This window comes from Adiantum capillus-veneris, chromosome 24 (genome assembly GCF_014529385.1).
Source record: "Adiantum capillus-veneris isolate H3 chromosome 24, ASM1452938v2, whole genome shotgun sequence".
NCBI classification, from domain to species: domain Eukaryota; kingdom Viridiplantae; phylum Streptophyta; class Polypodiopsida; order Polypodiales; family Pteridaceae; genus Adiantum; species Adiantum capillus-veneris.
The window spans coordinates 26,467,230-26,489,285 of record NC_140954.1 but is presented as its reverse complement, the minus strand read 5'-3'; the positions used below and the strand labels follow the sequence as shown (position 1 = coordinate 26,489,285).

The following is a 22,056-nucleotide window of genomic DNA, read 5'->3' as shown; positions in this document are numbered from 1 at the left end:
ATACCGTGGGTGCAGAGAATGATTTATCGAGCACATTTGGAGGAAAAGTCCATGGAAGCCAGGCTTGTTTGAGGGGGAAAGTCCACCCATCAACATGGTGGGTATGTTGATGGGTCAGGCGACGGGAAGTCTTCCCATTACTTTTGGACGGATGGCTAATGCCATCGTTGCAAAACACCCATGTAGATGTGATTGGCACATGCAGAACCTTGAATGTTCGTACAACATGAATGAATGTGGTGGCCGAATAGGCCTTGTTGCACACATGTAGTCAGACGGTTCCATATTGTTTGATTAGCCTGTCTGCAAGCTGCAAAAAGCACATCCAGGCCATGTCGCAGGTGCAGAGTCAAGGTGGCAAGGACTTGAGCTTCTTTCCCGCCATGCTGAACGTGTCTGTTTAGGCTACGTGATGGATGGGAGGGGTTCATCCCATTTGGGACAATCATGGTAGGCTCTTTTTGGTTGAACGGTCGTGCCAATGGCGTGCATGTGCCAAACCAGAAGAGTTTCATTCTAGTCCTAGAGTGACCCCGTGTTTAAGTGACACACAACATTTAATTAGGGGGGGTGAGGGGATCGACGAATGGGAAGTGGACGGCAAGATCTCGAGGCACACTAAACCCATCTCGAGGCGGACTAAACCCGGCCAACGCAAAAATTGAGGCGCTCTAAACCTGGGCAGTGCAAAAATAAAGGCGGCACAAGGGCTCGCCCAACCAACTTTGAACCCACAACCTCACGCCTCGAGCTTTGAGGCACATGGGCTAGCCACTTCAACTGCGGGCACATGATGTAACCTGACCTGTTTTTTTGATCTTTTATGGTGACTCAACATGCTGTGGCCGGGTCTAGGAGGTATAATTTTTGTCCGGGTTTAGTTTTGATGTGATGCATGTGGCTGTGATTGGAGTGGTCTCCGTGCATGGACTTGGCAACCGTGGTCACCACCCGTCATGAAATGTTGTGTGCTACTTAGCCTGGTGTCACATTGGGACACCCGGCCATGCCTTTTGAAGGGTATAACCAATAAAAACTCGGAGTGGATTTCCTTTGGTGTCACATGACTGGGCCAGCGCCAGACGGGTTTTCAAAGGCTGAGCTGGAGGTCCAGCTCCGAGCCAACTTTTGCGTGAAGATGGCCAGCCGAACCAGATCGGCCAACCTGCAAAAGTTCTATAGCAACCAATCAGCGAGCACCGCTCTCTACACCTTCTCTCTCTCTTCGTTTACCCGCCCGCCAAGTCATTTCTTCTACTGCTCTTCTCACTGTTTGGGACATCGTGAGCTGCAGCTCTGCAGCCCCAGCGCACAAGGTAAGCTCTTGTAATTTTATTGTTAATGTTGCATTGCATTGCCTGCTTACTGTTGCACTTCCCTTGTCTCGCCTCCGCACTTCCCTCATCTCGCCTCAAAGCTGGAACAATGGAGTGGTGTATTTGCGTCTTTGAATCGACCTTGGGAGAATAGAATCTTGTGTGCAGTGGTGTGCTTTGTGGTGATGATGGCACTCCAAGACCCACTACAAAGTCCCGAGGAAGAGATGATGGAAGCATGGTGCAATGTTCTGGTGCACCTAGTCAAAGCAGACAAATCTCAGAAATGACGACGTGGTCACTTGACCCGAGCTTGCTAGACTTTCTCCCGTCCCCAGGCTACCTGCAACGCTTTATGCTTGGTTCATGGGATGAGAAGATGTTCAGAAAACGTCTTCGGGTGAGTAAAAATACATTTGAGTACATTTGCTCTATGTTGGCCCCAACAATGAAGCGACAAAACACGCGTATGCGTAGAGCAATCAGCTTGGAGGATAGGGTTTCACTTTCCTTGCATAGACTTGCAAGCGGAGCTAATGTGGAGGTACTTGCAGATCTTTATGGTTGTGCCAGAAGTACAGGTACAAAGATCGTGCTGGATTTTTGCAAGGCAGTTTGTACAAGTGGTTTACGTGATTTCTATATACGTTGGCCATCACGCACTCGAATGTTGCAATTGGCCGAGGAGTTTCAACAAATTCGTGGCATACCCAATGTCATTGGGGCAATTGATGGGTCACACATACCTATCATTGCACCCAGGGAGAATGCTGTGGATTATTTCAATCGGAAAGGATTTCATTCCATTCTCCTCCAGCTGACAGTGGACTCTAATTGCATGGTGTGGGACTATGACGTCGGGTGGGCAGGTTCCATCCACGACTCAGTGAATGTCTCAAGAAGTGAGCTTGGAAAAAGATGCGAGATAGAAGGGAAAGCTTAATGAGTTTTGCCTTGTCGAGGATTGTGCCTATTCAGCTCGTCCGTATATGTTGGTTCCTTTCAAAGGTAGTAAGGATGGCTTACCTGATGATAAATATTATTGGAATTTCATACAATCATCAACTCGCATGGCAGTAGAGAGGGCTTTTGGTATGTTGAAAGCTCGTTTTCGCATTCTTTTGAAGCGTTGCGACATGGAACTCCGCAACATGCCATCTCTTGTTGTGGCATGTTTGGTCTTGCATAACATATGCTTGGTGCACAAAGACCAGTTCAACATGGAATGGATTAGGGATGCAGAGCTGGAGGTTCAAAGATTTTCACGTAGAGAACAAGGCCGTATGACAACATCAGTTTTGAGTGAGTTTCAAGCTATTAGGCCACAAAGTGAGGATCAAGTAGTAGCACGTGGACAAAATGATGTAGGTTATAGTATTGAGGTAGAAGAAGATGACGATGATTGTGAAAGCAATGCACATCACTTGGGCTTCAAAGCTGCCAGGCGCGACAATTTGGCAAGGGTAATGTATAAAGAGCACACACGACGAAATGTCCAATTCGTATTTGGAACCACGAATGTAATTGACAGTGACAATGATAGTGCTGATGATGAAGCTGAGGGAATATGACATGCAAGATGCATTGTTTGTTGCATCGTAAAATGCAAGTCTACCTTGCAGCAATTTTCTTTGCAGTTTTGTCTCTTATTTAAGAAAAGTGGATTTTATTTTGTAGTTCGAGAACACGGATGAATATTTTTGCATTTTGTTTGGCTACGAATCGTAATCAATAATTGTTCAATGGTTGGCCGGTTGTCCTGGTTGTTAACCTGGATTGCTCTGTTAAAAAGCGTGTTTTTTTCCGTCTTCTGGCGAGGTTATCCGCTGAATACATTGGCCTCATTAGCTCGCATTCTGCTCACATTCTGTCTCAGGCTGCTTGTGTTTTGGACAGGTTGGTCACATCCAGCATAGGCTGGTTGCGTTCTAGTTACATTCTGCACAGGCTGAGAGAGAGCTTGCGTTCTGGACAGCTTGCTCTGGGTTAGCTTTGAATTATCGAATCAAGTACCGATTGGAAACCTGGCTATTAGTAGGACCTGTTGATGATGAGACATGCATGCCATGGCTGCGAGTTGAGGCCATTGTTTACAGCTGTTACATGCGCACCATGCTCGACCCTTTCCTTGCTCTCATCGTCAGCTCGAATCTGCTCTTCGTTTTGCACAAGCAAGGTCGCTGTTCTGTAGCGCGCGCAAGGCGTTTCCCCTTTTTTTTAAAGCAAGTCCGCCCCAGTGTGACAGCAAACCAACTGGGCCAATTTGAGGCGCCTGTTGGCCTGGTGGACATCATGTCCCACCTCAGCATGGCCGGGTGTCCCAGTGTGACAGGGGCCTTATTAGTCCTGAGGCTAGAGTGAGGTGTCTCGGGTCAAATTGTCGAGATGGAGGATCCAGATACAAGTTTCTGTCAATTGAGAGGGCCCCGCGCGTGCTCTTTCGCTCTCTCTCGACATAAGCAGCTGCACTGCATGTCGCGACTTGCGTAACAGCAAAAGCAGCGCCAAAGCGGAACGGTACATGCAGCCTTTCCACTCATAACGTTTGCATGCAAAGCTCGGGGAGGGTGAAGCACTGAAGGGCGTCTCTGTCCTCCTCCCCCGCCCCCCCCGCCGCCAACACACACACACACACACACACACACACACACACACACACACACACACACACTACCCAACTTTCTTCTACACGCGCGTGCGGTATTTGATTAGGCAATCATGTAATGCTCTCAGCCATTTCCTGCTATGTAATTAAAGTCTTGAGATCAAACACAAGACGGAGAGCGATGGAAAGGGTTGCATCAGGGCGGCGGCAGATTGGGAGCTATGAGGTGGGGCGAAATCTCGGGCAAGGCAGATTTTCCAAAGTGAAGTTTGCACGTCATGTTGATACTGGCTCTCCCGTCGCCATCAAGATCATTAGGAAGGATCCGCAAGGCACTGTGGATAAACTGGTAAATGACAATTGTAACACAATCTTGACTTGCTTTCGTTTGTGTTTGTGAACAGTCTTTGCCAGTCCAATCACGATGAATGCAGATTTACATGCCTCTAATGCCTGCTTGTCATCATATATGCATGTGCTAATTGTGTGTAGACACCATTGTTTTAATGAATGTCCTCGACGACCTTGTATATTGCAGAGTTTTGTTACGTGCAAGGATTGCGCACACATTTACACACGAAAGTTATAATTCTTGAGTTCTTAAATTTTCTTGCTTACCCGGAACAAACACACCAGCTTGTACTCTACCTTCACAAATGAGACCGGATCAACATACATAGGCATGCAAAAATATGTAACATGAAAAGTCATCCCACATGGTCATATTCGCCCTTTTGAATTGAATATTGCTGTGTTGTCAATCTCAGATCATACAAGAAATTTCAGCCATGAAGCTTATCAAGCATCCACATGTGGTCAGTCTTTTTGAGGTATGAGCATGATAATTCTTGACAAATTTGCCGAATTAGTAGCCATTATTAATGTCAAGGTTGGCAGGTACTGGCAAGTAAGCAGAACGTGTACCTCATTCTGGAGTATGTCAATGGCGGAGAGCTTTTGGACAAAATAGTAAGGTGTAACATTCTTTTTTCTTATTAACACACCAAGCCCCACACAAAGGGTTGTTTCTCCGTTGAATGTGAGCTATGAACCGTAGCTGGGCAATGCCCATGTAAACACAGAGGTATCACCTATTGGACCGTACACCTGAGCACTTGTTTACATATCAAGAGCTCTGCTGTTGTACCACACCAACGGATATTATTATTGAGTAGCATCTGCCAGGACTTGAACCCATAACTTGGCAGTTTAGAGGCTTATGTTTTAACCACCAGACTGTTGGGGCTGGGGCATCCATTATATTGTAATATGCTAGACTTGAGATCTTCATGTATTTTTTCAAGACAAGAGTCCAGCAGGAGTATATATGATCAATGCTATTCATATCTATGCATACATATATACATTCTGAATGTATGCATAGGGCAGCTGCTTGCACATCTAGACACGAGAGTAAGTCTGTAGACGCAGAAACCATTTCAGATGATTCTGTTGTTGTTTACTACTTGTATGTATAACTAGATTTTGTGAATGCATGTGGTGACAGTCATACTTGTTTTTGCCATCATCACATTTGTGTATGTGTTATTTATGATCTTCATGCTTAGGTATGCATGAGATTCAATGTTTGCTTGTATTTTGTTCCAGATTGAGAATGGGGGGCTGAATGAGGGCGATGCACGCAAGTACTTTTGGCAGCTCATCCATGGGGTTGACTATTGCCATAGCCGGGGTGTTTATCATAGGGATCTCAAGGTGCTTTCTTCAATACGTATTTCATCATGCAGTCTGATAGTCACTTCCATGCCTTGTTTGTTGTTATTAGTATGAAAAGTTATGTTGGAGAGGCCATCAACATGCCATGCGTACCTTTCTGAAGCTGATTTTCACTATGAACACATCACGGGAAATTTGAGCTATTACTTTTTGGATTTGCTTGACATTCACCATAGCAGATTTTGATTAAGTCATAGTTTGTGAGTGTGTTTCCTTGTGCCATCATGAACATAGATCCAATATATGTTTCTGATGAATAGTCAGCATAGACATGCAATAGCCATAGTTTGAAGAGCATGAACAAATACCATATTGGTGTGGCTTTGTGGTGCCATATGGCATAATCAATCAAATCGTTGCTATGGCCTTATAGCATGAAAGTAACTTAGTGCCTTTGTATATATGAACTGTCTGACATTTATCTTTAGCCAGAGAATCTGCTTTTAGATGATGATAACAATTTAAAGATCGCTGATTTCGGCTTGAGTGCGCTTTCCCAGCAGCGGCGGGTATACCAACACATACTTGAAGCTTGCAAGAGGAATCTTAATCATTTGCATTGACCTTCCTGTCATGTTACGAATGTGCAAACAGAATGATGGCCTGTTCCACACCATATGCGGATCGCCTGATTATGTTGCTCCTGAGGTGTTTGTGCTCTTTCACTGCTTACAATTGTTGCCAAACATGTTTCTCTTTCGCTGTGGTTAAATGCTAATTACGTAATCTGACCCTGTAGGTAATGAATGAAAAGGGATACAACGGTGCGCCTGCAGATTTGTGGTCTTGTGGGGTTATTCTCTATGTGATACTTACGGGTACCCTTCCCTTTAGTGATTCCAGTCTCAGCCACCTGCACAGGAAGGTAGACAACTTGAAGCTGAGTCCTTTTTTTGTTGTTTGGTCATCTTATGGTATAGATCCTTAATCTAAAAAATGAAAATTTGAATGGATTAGAGAAGCATTCAAAATGCGTCACAGTTTTTATACTTTGTGCCTGCCACAGTCCCTCCTCTTCCCCCTTGCAAAGCAACACTTGAACATTCATCTGTATGGAATATTGGACACTGGTGGAAGGTGAGTTCTGGGAACTTCTCTATTGTAATAGACAAGTCTTTGTGGCAGTAGGTGCATGTACCTGAGCTGGACTTTCCTTCAAATTTTCCCACTGATGCAAAGGAGTTGATCAAGAGGCTACTAGATCCAAATCCACTTACAGTAAGCTATTCTATATGGTTTTCCCTACATTTGCAACTTATGCAGGTCCCGTGATTGGCAAGAAGCACATATTCATGCATGGAAGCTTCTAGTGCAGCGCTTGACAATTCAGGGAATTCGCGAGAGTGCTTGGTTCCTGGCTGGTGGGTCACTCTATAATCTTGACATGTACGTGTCCAACAGTCAGGATTTCGATCAGTGCGATGACACAGAGATGTGCTTTCGCAATGGTCACGGTGATGCTAAGGTGTGTGCAAGGGTATGCACGTTTTGAGCGTGTTGAATTAGTGTGCGCAGATGCACATGCACTTGTGCACATACGCACATGTGCTCGAGTGCGTGCACACACATTCATGCACACGACAGTTGTGAGATGCACATGGCTTTTAATCTGGTGATAACTCAATTGGGTTGATATCATTGTCTGCATCTGATTGTGGGTGCACTTATGTATTCCCCACACACGTTTACCGGCCCTCCCCAATTCTTCTAATGGTGCTTCTTTTGGCAGAGTATGCAAGAGGTGTGCATTCAAGACAGTACACCAGTCTTGATAAATGCCTTTGAGATAATTTCTTTGTTGTCTCCAGGCCTAGATTTGTCCGGGCTCTTTGTAGAAAAAGAGGTAAGACGTGGCCTTTCTCGCCCTGTTAATTTTATGTGTCTGTGTCGTACGAGATTCGGAAGTGAAAGCTGAGGGAATATATGTGACGAGATATATTTGAAATTGTTTTCTATCGTACAATGTCATGATATTAGATCAGCCCTTATAGAAATTCTTGTACAATCTCAGGGTTTTCTAGTTATAAGGCTTGAGGGCCCTGCAGGGAAGGAGGAACTCCTAGATTGTGGGTTTATTTTTCTAGTTTAAGGGCAAGGGACATTAAATATGGCTTGGATTTAGAAGAGATATAGTTTGTGGTCCCCTACAATTTGGTCATTGCTCTCAGAAACTTGAGACTAAAGGATAAAACATTTGTCACGGTGACTGAAAGAAGCCGAAGTGGGACCACCCTCACTAGCTTGGTCTCCTTGCCTCAACACTTCCGATTGCCTCTGTGATGTAAAGCCCTTGGCCATGGGGATTGGCAGCAAACGTCCACCCCAAGCTCTACAAGGACGAATCGGTACAAGACATTGGATTAGAGCAATTGCCAACCATGTGCTCTGCATGGTTACCTACTGACTTGATATGTTTGCAACTGGCGCGCTGGCAACATACTTGTAGCTCCTGGTTGCCAAAAGCAACTTTAAAAGCAACTGCTATAAACAACTGAGTATTCCAAAAGCACCTTGACCACAAATAATTGATGCAGGGGTTTCCCAAAATGGCTGGCTGCCATGTAAGCATCCGTACGCTGTGCCATGTCGGCAGTCTGTACACAGTGCCATGGCAACAGTCCATACATTCTCATGTCATCTTTGGCCACGTCAACAGTCAATGATCGATCTCTTTCTGTCCCTTCTGTACGTCAAGGCCACCACATTATCATTTTTTAAAGCCCCAACTGCCCCTTCAAGCTCTCGCACAAGCTCTAAATTGCATCACCATAATTAATTACGTAGGATAACATGCTCTAGTAGAGGATCCATTCAAAGGAAGGTGACGGATTTCAACCAGAGCAGCAACTCTTAGCAAGAACCCTGGATGTAACATTTAATGGCCTAGTAACTTGTGTGTAGCGGAAAATAGCATGAACATAGTGAGCATTTCATTAGAATAGATTTCTAATGAGCATAACAAGAGTGCTTGGGTGGAGAGAGCAACAAAAAGCAGAACACCTAGTTAGACAGCATGAACAATACTTCAAAAGAGAGAGAAATTAAGCTATTGACAACAGTTGAGGACCGGATTTTCATGGAGCCGTTCCCCGTCCAAAAGGCATTGTATTATAGGTTTCTCCCATCAAGAGAGACATTTTACAATACAATTCTTTGTGTTCCTTCAATACTAAGCTAGTGCAATGAAGATGGAAGCTTCAAGCACTAAACAAAACACTTGTAAAACACAACATCAATTCCCTCACGGTCTCAAACCCAAGACTTCACACACCTTTGAAGATGGTGAGAGCTAGCGAGGTATGAGAGTAGATTGAGAGGAAGGAGTAGTTTTACGAGAAAGATGTACATCTCCTCACATAATCACTCATATTAGCAAAGCATAGCTTAGTAATTAGCATGGTAGAGGAGATGAGCATGCATCGAAGCTTGGCTCTTGGTTAGATTTGCATCACAAAGCCAAGAGTTGGTGTAGGCCTCCCTTCTCACAAGCTTGGAGTAGGTGATAAGATTTCCATTAAAGCTTGAGAAGGAGAGAGAGTCTTCTTGCTCTACACATGAGAGATTGTGTGAGTGTGTGTGATAGTGACTTGCCAATTTCAGCCCCTCTCTCTCTTGGTCGACCCCTCTTGCATTTTACTCATGGTGACACCCCATTGGACCTCTCCCAGCTTTTAGCCAATGAAAATTAAGCAGCATGAGTGATAGCCTTCTGACATGTGTCCCCCTTTCGCCTTTTGTGAGAGCTTTAGGTAATTAATTAATGCAACTAAACTCTCATAGGACCCCTTTGTCTCCTGGCCAATAGGAATCAGGCAAGTCATTGGGCTGCTGAATGCTTATTGGACCCCTTGGGAGACTGTCCAATAGTCTTCTAGAGAGCTTAATTCTTATTGGTTTTTTTATTAAGTGTTTTTAAATTCATTAAACTAGATTTACTCTAGCCTAATTCTCGTTGATCCACCTCCATGGCCATCCAATAGGATTTGAGTAGACCTTGTGGACATCTGGGCTAGGGAGCTGTCATCTGTCCCTCATTCCCTTTGTGTAAAGGAGGCTTGTGAGTGTGTGTGTGTGTGTCTCATCCCCTACTTCCAGGGCTCGCCCCCTCCTATGTAGGACTCATTGAAGACTTTTTGTACACACATGCACAAAGCATCCAATTTTCCTAAGCTTTGACCTTTGGACACAACCTTTGAATTTTGGAACCTTAGCATTTTGGAAGTCTTAATGGGCTGAACCTTAGGGTCTTTAAAAGCCCATTGTTGCACATTGCCTTTGCAGATGGCCCCCCCTTTGGATCCCTATTTTCCCTCCTTTGGATCCCTACTGTGACCGGTCTGTCAGCTTAACCAATATTCTAGCTTGTTCTCCCCTGGCACTTTCCCATTATTAAATGATCAGTTTAACATGATAAAATCAGAATTAGATATTATGACACTGGACGGGTCAGTTAGCTCATGGAATTCTCCTAGGGCGTCACAAACAGGGCGCATATTAACGTAAAATATGCTCGGATATATTGAATTTATTACTCAATAGTGAAGCCAACTGAAATAGAGAAAGAGAGAGAGAGTGAGAAGATCGACACAGTCGTGGGATCAGAAGATGGGTTGGTCCCCCACAGAACCATAAAAGTGTCTTTATTACTGGGGAGAAGTCTATACAAGCACTTGAACCGAATGTATTACCACGTTCGTTCTAGAATTAGACTCCACTGTACTCGGAAGACTTGGCCTCTTGTTTTGGGGGCAAAAACCCTATTCCAAGAAACCACCGTCCCTTACTCAAAATCCTCTAGAACCAAGGTTCTCGCCTCTGGATCTCACCTAGGCATGGTATCCCTTCAACTCTTTCCCAAACTCTACTCTTGGAGTCCTCTTTCTGCAGATGATCTTAGCATCAACTCTCTTTTCCTAGATGCGAAGTCCATCCTTGGGAATCTCAACTCCCTCATCCCAGCTTGAGAGGCTACCACTCTTAGATTCGTAGATCTACTCCCAAACTCAAGGTATGAAACTTTAGGGCTGATCTGGCTTTGTTTCCTTAGAGCGCTTTTCTCTTGTAGAGGCTCATGCCTTCCTGTGCTCCTACTCCCTCACGAAGAGGAAGTGCTTGTGCAAACAAGCACTCAGAGATCAAAACATGAGAAACGTTACTATGAAGTCTCGAAACTCAGAACGCACCTCAGTTCACGAAAAGAAACTCCCACGGGAGAGTTCTCTACACAGAGAAAAACTCTCTTCTGATCCTACAAGAGGTGTGCTGGTGTTCCTTCTTGTAAATCAGCCCCGTCTACGACATCTATGGGCTGAAAACAGAGAAAAACAGCAGCGTGTCGCGATGGAAACAATCTCTGTAGGCACTTCTTGCGATGGAACTACATGGCCATGGCGACATCCGGTACACTCAGGGAAGCTGACATGTCAAGTCACTGAAAAACAGAGCCAACCTTCAGATCCCAGCCGGGGGGCCTAAACCCTAAGAAGCAGAAGCAGTAGAAGAAGAAGAAGCGGAAGAAGTTCCCACCAACTTATGGGACCCCGTTCGATGGGGCCCAAGTGACATACGGGCATCAAAATAAATCTGGACACAGCACACACACACACAGAGGCTAATTTGCGAGTAACTTGATGATGTGTCTGCTATACGGATTTATGGATTTTACGTTGACTGCTGACGTGGCAGATTGTACGGATTTTTGCGTTTTACGTTGGTTGCTGACGTGGCAAAGCTGTATGGATTTCTGCTTTTGTGCTGGCAGTTTTTGGCCATGTGCTTTCAGGGCCAGTTGTTTTTGAGTTTATAGATTTTCATGTAAATTGCTTTTCATAGGCCAAGGGCCTTTAAATATGAGCCAAGGGCTCATTCTCTGGCATGCTCCGCGTGAGGTGCAGAGGATGGACTGAGTTCAAGCAATATAAAGAAATATTGAAAGGGACGCCAAGGTTTGGGGCCAGTGTTCTCTGGGGTGGAACTTCGCCACTCTCCGTCTCTTGTGTCGTGCATCTCTTTTAGTTCAGTTGCTATTTGAAGTGCTTAAAGTTGTTCAGTCTGTTCTTTTCCATTGGCATGTGGTGCCCGTCTCGTGACAATGGTATCAGAGCTTCAGGTGTGTGCTTTCTAAAAGCATACCGGTCCTACCAAAGAGCAGACAGAGCAACGTTGTGCTTCGAAAGTTTTATCTTCGTGTCCCGACCCCGGACTTATTAGCCATTCCCACCCTTACTTCATCGCGCATCGGGCGCGCTCCCGTCTTCATCGCTCTGTTTTACATGGCATAAGCCATAAAGATCACTTACAATGTCACAAAACGGGAGCGTACACGAGCACTTAGAAAATCTGAAAATTATAATTCTTTGAAAACATGAGAGAAGGGAGAAGATCGACACAGTATTGGGGACCAGAAGATGGGCTGGTCCCCCCCCGTAAAGAGTATTCTTTTATTCAGGGAGAATTCTTATACAAGCACGAGAACCCGAGGAAACCCCTCCGTTCTGTAATCTTAGACCCGAAGGTCGTGCTTTCCCGTAAAGGGGCTTGGGCACAAGGCTGTTCCTTCCCGTAAGGGACTTAGGCGCGAAGCCGTGCTTTCCCGTAAGGGACTTAGGCGTGAAGCTGTACTTCCCGTAAAGGGCCTTCCCGTAAGACGGGAGATTCCTGCAAAACAAACCACACAAACATGCGACAACAATTCGTATGACGAATCCACAATAGATACCTGTCACTCTTGCGCGGGAAAAGCGACTTCCGTGCTTCGTAGTCTCGCGATCTCTTGCGGCAGAGTCTTCTCTTGCTGATGTTGGTACCTCCCGTGAGTGAGGGCATGTGGTGCTTTTATAGCTCCCTGGCCACGGCACGAATAACTGCTCGCGTAGAGATCGCGGCCGTTTTTTTTTTTTTTGGGCGTTGTTCTACTCGAAATAGGGAGAGAGAATTCGCTGGCTGGTTTTGTTGCTTTATCTTCTAAGTGGCTGCTTTATTTTATTAATAAAGAGGCCGGTCACTCTATAAAATAAAGTGTGAATCTGTTCAAACTTTAAAAACTCACTCCGTTAGTGAAAACAATGCTACACGGACACATTCCAGGCGTCCCCGGGTGCAGGACACGACACAGATGCAATGCAGACACAGACTCCTCGCGGGAAAGCATCTGCCCTCCCGCGACTGTTCCTGCTTTTCGTAAAAAGCTTCATTGAACCCATCTTTATTCTTGTGCTTGCGTTCTTACACGTACTTTCTTACTCAGTTCGGATTTCCTCCTTAGACCCTTAGTGTGTCCCCTTACCGATGAACCTGTCACCCATCTTGTGACTCATCAGGGACCACCATTACCTGGTCTTCTCCCACCGAACTAATAGGCCAACTCCTTCACGGTGCTTCTTGTCACCCATCATATGACACACCAGAGTCGTCTGTTTCCTGATGGCTTTTCTTACAGATCTGTGATTCCTTAACTTATTAGTTAACTTGTGCACATTTCTTATTAAAGTCCTAATTCTAGAAAATAGAAATTAGAAACAAAATAGTCAAATTAGTTTCATACAAGAGAAGGATCCAAGATTTGTTTCGAGCTGTTGTTTTTCTCAGATGTAGTGCAATGCAGTGGTGGAAGTCTATAGCTACCAAGTCGCACACTCCAAGGACTTGGCAAGCTTTCAAGAAAATTTTTACTCGAAGTTATATGGTTTCTGACATCTTTCTTCGGAGTGCAACTTCTAGCAGAGTGGGGTATGCTGAAATGCTTGCCATGGAAACCCTAGCAGATTATAACTTGAAATTTCTTGACATCTCTCAGTAGGTGTCTCTTCTCGAGTTGATAACCTTGGAGGTCTGGTGTGGCCGAGGGGCCTAAACCCTTAAAAATAAAGGAGTCACACACACATCAAAGTCCTAGTGTAAAAATTGATGACATGGCAAGCTATATGGATCCCCGCGATTTGCGTTGACGCGTTGACGCGGTGGCTGTATGGATTTTCGTTGGCAGCTTTTAGCTCTTAGATCTTGGACTAGATGCTTTTATAACTTACCGCTTTTAATGTAACTTCTTTTGGATAGGCCAAGGGCCTTTAAATATGAACTGTAGGCTCTCTCTCCAAGATTCTACCTGTGGGAGATGCAGAGCAGAGCCGCAAGTATTGTACCTCGTTGAAGCAATATAAAGAAATAACGAAAGGGGCGCCACAGTTTGGGACCATTGCAATCTTGGAGTGGAACTCCACCACTCGTGTCTCGTGTGGATTCTCTCTTTCTTTTTGTTCAGTTGTTTGAAGTGCTAAACGTTTGTCTCAATGCGTTCTTTCAGTTGGCACATGGTGCGTGTCCCATTACAAGTGAACGCAAACTCGCGTACTACTGGTCTAGACTACTAGCGTCACTACATCTTGTACAGTCATTTATGGAAAGAGGGTTATATGGGGGCTCTTGAGTTGTTGGAATTTTCTAGACATGCACGGCAAATAGGCTCACAAAGAGTTCGGCATTGAATTCTCTAGGTTTTCCTAGTCTATGGATTGGCTGAGTTGTAGTAGCATGTCCATGTGCCACATGGAGCCCGTGTGCACATGAGTTGTTTTGAGATTAGGGGCTGGAATCAGCAGCAATGAAGGGGCAGATGAGGTGATAAAATAACAAACAAAGCTGGGTCCTGCTTGCCGCTTCAATCATCTCCTGGGTTGCTTATGACTAGCCTTGCTGACCCAAAACTGAATGGTTAAGATGTTTCAAATGAGGGTATTCCGCAGCTAACCACAGCAACGAATCCCTTCCTATTCTGAGCCATCAATTGGAGTGCATTCCCATCCGCACTAGCTTGCAGACATCAATAGCCCCTAGGTTGCCTAGCTTAAGGGTTTGGCTTTGGGTTGTAGTAGTGTGTCCATGTGGGACATTGAGCGCATGTGCATGTGACATATAGCAAGAGTTTCTAGGTGACCAAAAGGGGAAGCAAAGATCGAAGGTAGGAGGATGCAATGGTACACTAAGTACGGGAGGTTCAAAAGAACTAGCTAAAGGAAGGTGCCTAGAATCATTTAGGTGTATAAAGGAAGTGTGCCTCCAAATGTCAGTTTAAGTACCTCCAAATCTAGATTCTAAAAGGAGTTTTTTCTCTGTATCATATTGAATGATGAGAAAGGGAACAACTTTTATTTGAAGGGGAGGCTCTTTCACTAGAGAATTCTCGTACAAAAATTTACGATGTCTTGTGTCTTGATTTTGGTTTTTGTGCAAGTGTTTTAGCCCGTGTTTCAGTTCATAAGTTCATACTCCTTTATGTATGTATAAACCTAGCATTTTAACATATCATTGTTGTCTTAATGTAACACACCTCTCTCTGATGATTACAGAACATGTGCAAAAAAGACATAAAGTTTACTTCACGACATCCAGCTAGGGAGATCCTATCAAAATTAAAAGATTTTGCTTGGCGATTGGGCTATCAAGTGTGGTGCAAAGACTTCAAGGTTTGATACCCGTCATGTCTTTCACCGCCAAAAACACATTTGTTTTTTTGTATCAGCTGTTCTGTGTTGCTCATTAGCATAATAATGTACCTGTCAATTGGAGATACTAAGTGTCAAATTAGCCATAGCATCGGAACATGGAGCACACATGGCATATGGATAGTGTGTGTAGGGCACACTTTGGATGCAGTGCTTAGGGTGGAGTCCTTGCTAGGGCCAGTAGGCCACATGGGATTCTGAGGAGGCCTAGACAGCCGTAGGGATGTGTTGCCCAGCACATCATAGACATGGGCAGGTTTGGCCAGTGTTCGGCTAGGCCTATATAAAGGGGACTCTCACCGTTCGATGGTAGTTTTATGTCAGTGTTTCTATGAAAGAGAGCTCTTTGGTGATTGGGGATTTAGCAAAGAAAGTGTCTTCTTGAGTTGGACTGGGATCTTGGTGAGTGGTAGCCTTCTTTGCAGGCTGACTCTCTAGCGACAGTTTTAATTTGGTCATGCATTTCGACCCTCAGGATCAGCTGCAAGATATGCTATTTCATGTTGATAGCGCCTGAAGGATTGCCTGTTGTCACAGGTTACGATCCAACTTGTCAGCGTTGTACTTCTTGGTTCATTAGAGTGGGCATACATGATGGATTCTTGATGTGGGGGGCAGTTGCATGGTTTTTGCAATTTCCGGGGTCACACCTTTTTCGAGGGCTTGCCAACAAATCCAGTCTTCATGCTTACTTCCGTAGGATATAGATCAGGCACTCTACAGATGATTTTGGATGCAGGTCACCGGTTGGACTTCTACCAGAGGGATACAATTTTCGATACAATTTGCAGCACCATTCTTTGGACCATGTGGAAGGCTCGTTGCGCTCACATTTTGGGATCACAGCCTTCCCCTATATCCACCACTTTGACAGCCATTTGGACTGAGCTGCAACATACTCTTTGCAGTCAGTGGGATATTTCAGCAGGCTCCTCTAGGGAAGCAGAGCAATTTAGACGCTCCTTTCTTCACACATCTTCACTTCTTTTCAGTCGGGACCATGGTCACATTACATGGCATTATACACCTCCCTAGTGGTTCATTCTACATTCATCATACATGCCACCTTGAGGTTCACATAACCCTTGCTTTGTTATCCCGCTTTTGTACTTCCTATGGATGATAGGCCATTAGGCATCTCTAGAGGTCTCTTTTGTACACAGAATCCATCCTCCTTTCTTGCCAGAAAAAAAGAGAGTTGTACAACGCCTACGTCTCACCAAGAGAGCTGGAAACCCTACGTGACTCTTTTTGTTAGTGCTATTGAGTGGTGAAGCCCCTTCTTTTCCTTCACGTTTAATTGTGAAGATGCTTACTTTACCAAATTTCGATGCAGATAAAGCTGCGCAATTCAAAGCCGGGCAGAAAAGGCTTCCTATGTATTGCCACTCAGGTACTTACTCTCTTGAATTAATGAATGTAAGCGTGCATACCTATTCCATGTAGAGCCATACATGAAATGTCAAAACAAATCGACTTAGCTAATTCAAGAGAGTATTTGAGATTGAGTGTTTGGGTTTTTTTTAATTTGAAACATTGGAAAATCATACTTTGTTACTAAGACTTCAAACAATTTGTTGCTACATCAAGGCTTAAGGTTAAGTTTTCCACTCAATCGGTTGTGCCATCACTTGTACCGTAGTCTGTGGTGAAATGAAACAAGATCATTTTCCTGTATTTATGTGAACTTGTTTCAAGCCAAACGTTTGTCTTTTCTTTTTAGGATATTCCGTATGAAGAAAACAGATTTTTGGGAGATTTTGGTGAAGCAATTTCAATAAAGGAGACTCATATTTGGATTAGTTTGTCTTGCTTTGTTCTACAAAATTTGCTAAAAGTCGATTGAATTGGACATTTTACCAGGGCTTGATTTCAAATATGCTAACTTGTGGGGTCTTTTTGTATAGATAATGGAAGTTGGGCCAGCCTTTTTTCTAATAGACATGCATAAAACAAGCGGGGACACCCTAGAGTACCATGATGTGAGTTATCTTTGAAACTCATTCATGTTTACTTGTTGACATGCCTATTTTAAGTTGGTTGTTCAGAGGAAATGCAAGAGTTTTTTGCTTCTACTCTTAAACAAATTTTAACAAGGCCTTATCTCAACCTTGATATGCATAAATTTCTACAAGCTTGTAAGTGTGCGGGCTATGTCTTCACGAATATAGGCAGCTAGTAGTAGTAGGCTATGCAACTCTTTATAGTACGTCGCAAGAAAACGGCATTTTTAGCCAAACTGGAGAAGGATTTATATCAGCTCTTCTTGCGTCAGGACTCACATGAGGCCTTGCGCTTATTTCACGAGCACTCACCGCCTCCGACGATTACTTCTCGTAAGATTTGGGGTCAATATGTAACATCATTATATATGGTATCTGGACAGCCTCCATTACCAGATCCGCTAGAGCCATGCCTTGCTACTAGTACTTTCTTTACTACGGAAATGGTGAAAAAAGCCATTGATAAGATGAAGACAAGAAGAGCATATGATCATGATGGTTTAGTAGCAAAACATCTAATCCATGCCAGGGATCTACTTTCAGAAGTCCTTGCTCGTCTGTTTAATCGGGTCATGTGTGAAGGATTACCTGAATCTTGGAAATTATCTACAATCGTACCTATTTTCAAGTCAGGGGATCCTATGATACCCGGGAACTACCGTACCATTATGGTAGGTCACACATTGACCCGACTGCACGCATCCATTCTTGAACAAAAATTGAGTAGATGGGTAAAGAATGAGGGCATAAGGGCAACAGGACAAGCTGGATTCAGGAGGGGTTATTCCACTTTAGATCATATTCTTACGCTCAGAGCCATTATTGAGGAAGGAAGAGCAAGCGGGAGAAGGATGTGTTGTTGCTTTGTGGATTTTCGGAAAGCTTTTGATACAGTACCAAGGGCCAGATTGATGCGCAGGATGCAAGAGTTAGGGGTCCCCAAAGAGATTATTTGGGGGATCATGGCCTTATACGGGTCAGTAACTGGTTATGTACGTACTCCAGAAGGGGATTCCGACATTGGTCATTCCACCGTTGGAGTAAAGCAGGGATGCCCACTGTCCCCTACTTTATTTGGTATGTACATAGATGAGGTATCAGATTACATTGATAGAGAGGGTGATAGAGGTGCTCAACTTGCATGGTCATGGATCCCTTTGTTGTTGTATGCAGATGATATTGTATTGATAACAGAATCACCAGATGGAATGCAGAGGCAGCTAGATGCATTACATAAATTCGTGGAGGACAGTGGACTGTCGGTAAACTTGGGTAAAACCAAAGTTATGGTGTTTAACACCACACCGCAGTGGGTTAGGAGATCGGCACCTACATTTGCATATGGCCAAGATACAGTAGAGTACACAAATGCATACACATACCTTGGTGTAGTATTTGCAGGACCGAAGTTTACTCTTAAGAAAGCAGCGGATGCTAGATTGTCCAGAGCCTCTGCGGCCTTGGGAGGGTTGGAGAGGATGTGGTCACAAGTGCAGTTTCAGGAACCACGAACAAAACTTTGGCTCTTTGATACTGTGGTGGCTTCGGCTATGCTTTATGGGGTCGAGATTTGGGGACCATCTGTGGATCAGGATAATTGGAAGTCAATGGAGAGACCTTTGGTATCTATGATTTCCCGAATGATTAGAGCCAAGGCCTCCGTACCACATGCAATTACTCGAGCAGAACTAGCTGCCCCTCCGATAGAAATTGAATAATTAGCAATGAAAGGGGATACATCATGTTGGTATGCGCAACTGTCCTCGTGGTTTCAGAGACATGGGTTCAGTAATGGAAAGATTACCCTCCTTCCAATACTTTCTTGAGGCTCCATCACTGGCAATTACACGAACAGAGATTAATAAAATCATCCGTCAGGATCTTATACAGTTGGATACTAAGAGGACATGGGTAGACCCTACACAAGAATTGGGCATGAAGATGGCCGACTACAAAGAAAACTTCCTACAGCTATCTGAAGATGGATTTGTGATTCGCCCGAGCTACATGGATACCCACCTGTCTCATGGTTTGAGATGTGCTATTGGTCAGATTCGTACATCCTCACACCAGTTGGAAATTGAATTTGGCAGATTTAGGGGAATCCCACCCGAGAGCAGAATTTGCAAGTTATGCGGAATGGAGCCGGAGACAAAATTACACTACATATGCCACTGCACTGTATACTATGAGATACGTGGGCGTTTCCATTGCCTATTTAAAGAAGGCTTTGGACCTCTAGATAGAGTCATGCAATACCAAGATCAAAGATGCTTAGGCTTGTACCTACTGGAACTACATCGGCACAAGGGATAATCTAATGAGAAGACAAAGAGCACTACAGCCTCAGAGGCAGATCACAGATTTCTTCGGATCGAGAGAAGCAGGAGTGGAAGGAGAAGCCAGCCAGCACAAAGGAGTACCCACATTCATACCAAAGGCACCCTCATTGACAGGGCGATTGAGCTTAGGAAATCGAGACGACCACGACCGAGATGCAGAAGCACACTTCACTGGAGGAGACTACAACAAAGGATTAGAAGCATTCTAGCCAGACACCCAGAATGCTCCTAAGAAGTTTATTTAATACTTTGTATTTAGTTTTTCACATTTATTTTCACACTTTCACACTTTTCACACTTAGTACTTGAGTACTAAGGTACCCAGACATTGTAACAGATTCACCACTTTTGTATTAGTTTGGTCTCATAGGTCATTTTGGCCTTTTGAAGACGTTAATATAACATTTCATTTCATTTCATTTCATTTCTCTCTCATAGGTCATTTTGTCCTTTTGATCTCTCTCTCTCTCTCTCTCTCTCTCTCTCTCTCTCTCTCTCTCTCTCTCTCTCTCTCTCTCTCTCTCTCTCTCTCTCATAACAGGTGTTGAGTTCAACTCTCCTCGTCCGTTAAGGTCTCTTGGGATAGTTTCCTACGACGTTAAAAACAATCTTCTTCTTCTTCTTCTTCTCTCTCGCACATGCGCGCACACATTTTGAAGTGTCGCCAGTAGTAGGTAGTAGAAAAGAGTAGTAGGTAGCATGTAGTAGTAGTAGTAGTAGGTAGTAGAAAAGAGTAGTCGGTAGCTTGTAGTAATAGTAGGGAAAATGAACAAAAAAATCAATCAAATCGAACAAGTTTGAATTGAAGGGTGATAGAACCTTAGAAGATGGAAGATGAAAGAGAAAGAATTGGAAGCTATAAATGGTGTGTTTTCATTTTGATTCCATTCTGTTTAAAGTGATAATTAACTTTAAACTAAACTTTCCTATAGCTTCCTTAGCCTTAGCCAATTGGACCATTTACAAATATAGGAAGCCATTAGACCGCCAAAGTGATAATTAACCTTTCACACAAAAGGTCTTTGCAGATGCCTTTAACTTTTCAGATGCCTACAGAAAACTTAGGAACAATCAAAATGAGAAAACATCGAGAGCAATAAAATGCGCTAAAATGATGAAAAGAAAGAATGGAGGACTCTAGAGCTTTCCAATTGTCATGTATTTAATGAAGTCTAGAAACAGACTAGCGAGCAATGCAAATGGCTGTCCATTTTACAAAATGAGGAGATTATGTGTGTAGTATCTTTGAGTAAGGCCCATCTTTTTAGGGCTCTAAATAAAATTCTTATTCACAATTTGAGCAAACCCTTGTTTCACGCGATTTGGGTTAAGATTGTCACCAAAGAGAGAGACCTGTATGGTGAGGACCCTAGCAAGAGCTATCCATGCCACGAGATATCATTTTCTTATTTAGATGAAAGACGCTTATCTGTTGAGGTGATTATTGTGGGCAGCGAAGGGATTTACACTTGATGAATTAAGGTGGCTAGGTGGCCTTGCAAATATTGTTGGGCAAACGCTTTGTTATACTAAAACTGAAGATTAGCATGTTGAACATTTGAGGAAAACTTTTGAATTCCTTTATGAACATAAATTGTATGCAAAGATGAGCAAATGTTTCTTTGCAAAGGATAGTTTGTTTATTTGGGAAGAGAGAGAGAGAGGTTTTATTATCATCCTTGGAAGTTAAATATGACCTAAGGGACCAAGATTTATGGGATTGATTAGTGATTCTTGATGCTCCAAGATTGTGGTCGCAATTGAGAGCCCACTCTCTCGTTGGGAGAGGAAAGTGTCTACGTCTAAGTCATTGCTGAAAATATGAAGGGAAGCAAGTTCGGTTGTGAAAAAAAGGGGAGCACTCTCGTATTGTGTGGTACTGAGAGACTCTTGAACTTGTAGCGAGCATAATGTATAGAGTCTAGTTGACTCTTCTCCGTTGCCCTAGCGCCTTGTCTCGCATCGAAAGGAGTGGGAGCTAAGTTGAATGACCGTGATAGTGCGTATTTCCGTCAAGGAGCTAGGCTCAAGCATATAAGGGTGAGTACGGTTTCCTCTTTTAGCCAAGGACATGGTTTTGTAGCTGGGGGCAATATGGGTGGTGTAATGTATGAAGCGTGACTGACCAAATTCCTCCCAAGTTGTAACACACACACACACACACACACACAGAGAGAGAGAGAGAGAGAGAGATCTTTTTTGGGTGCAGTTTCAACGAGATTTGTGTATGGGATTGAAGGACATAGTGCGGAAATTAGAACATTGCCCTCAACACCCATGACCAATGGTAGATAATATCACATAAATACACGCATAGCCTTGTCCCTACATGTTGCATTGTTCCTTGCTCAAAAATTGATGTACTACTTTTTTCTCTAGTCAAAAAAGGATTTGATGCATTTTGAGGCTTGTAAGAACTTAGCAGATTTTCCTCAAGGAACAATTTTTACTGATGCAAGAGTTGAGTTCTTGTATGTTGTACATAAGTCTATTGTAATTAAACCTCCCTTGGTTTGAAGGTTATTTCACATGGTTTCATTTCTATTCCTCTTC

General features: G+C 43.8%; 2 protein-coding genes across 10 annotated transcripts in view; both read left to right on the top strand.

The window, feature by feature from the left end:
• The first annotated feature begins 1,695 nt into the window (after positions 1-1,695).
• Positions 1,696-3,986, top strand: LOC147426117 (uncharacterized). Its single transcript, XM_086499253.1, has 6 exons — positions 1,696-1,716; positions 1,871-1,959; positions 2,638-2,779; positions 3,213-3,236; positions 3,327-3,392; positions 3,489-3,986. The coding sequence occupies exons 1-6, from the start codon at positions 1,696-1,698 to the stop codon at positions 3,675-3,677; spliced, it is 531 nt and encodes a 176-aa protein (XP_086355379.1). The 3' UTR covers positions 3,678-3,986.
• LOC147426116 (CBL-interacting protein kinase 23-like) overlaps positions 3,848-22,056 on the top strand; it is a 30,928-nt gene continuing 12,719 nt past the window's right edge. Inside the window, exons 1-14 of one of the 9 annotated variants that reach the window (XR_015186305.1) lie at positions 3,870-4,270; positions 4,689-4,751; positions 4,819-4,890; positions 5,530-5,637; positions 6,087-6,167; positions 6,253-6,306; positions 6,398-6,523; positions 6,787-6,876; positions 6,974-7,123; positions 7,388-7,501; positions 15,003-15,119; positions 16,495-16,551; positions 16,882-17,140; positions 21,713-21,786. Coding sequence is in view for 7 of the 9 variants with exons in the window: in XM_086499246.1 (XP_086355372.1) it covers positions 4,040-4,270; positions 4,689-4,751; positions 4,819-4,890; positions 5,530-5,637; positions 6,087-6,167; positions 6,253-6,306; positions 6,398-6,523; positions 6,787-6,876; positions 6,974-7,123; positions 7,388-7,501; positions 15,003-15,119; positions 16,495-16,551; positions 17,066-17,140; positions 21,713-21,784 (1,410 nt within the window). In the remaining 2 variants the exon portion in view is untranslated. Of the gene's footprint in view, positions 4,271-4,688; positions 4,752-4,818; positions 4,891-5,529; positions 5,638-6,086; positions 6,168-6,252; positions 6,307-6,397; positions 6,524-6,786; positions 6,877-6,973; positions 7,124-7,387; positions 7,502-15,002; positions 15,120-16,494; positions 16,552-16,881; positions 22,027-22,056 lie in introns of those variants that run through there. The other 8 variants (XM_086499246.1, XR_015186306.1, XM_086499245.1 and 5 more) reach the window with 8 other exon arrangements.

Excerpts from the sequence above, each read along its gene's own strand:
- LOC147426117 (XM_086499253.1), top strand. The coding sequence starts at position 1,696 with ATGTTCAGAAAACGTCTTCGG. Across the intron at positions 3,237-3,326 it reads GTCACATCCAGCATAGGCTG|TACCGATTGGAAACCTGGCT; the intron begins GTTGCGTTCTAG and ends TATCGAATCAAG. Across the intron at positions 3,393-3,488 it reads CATGCATGCCATGGCTGCGA|CAAGGTCGCTGTTCTGTAGC; the intron begins GTTGAGGCCATT and ends GTTTTGCACAAG.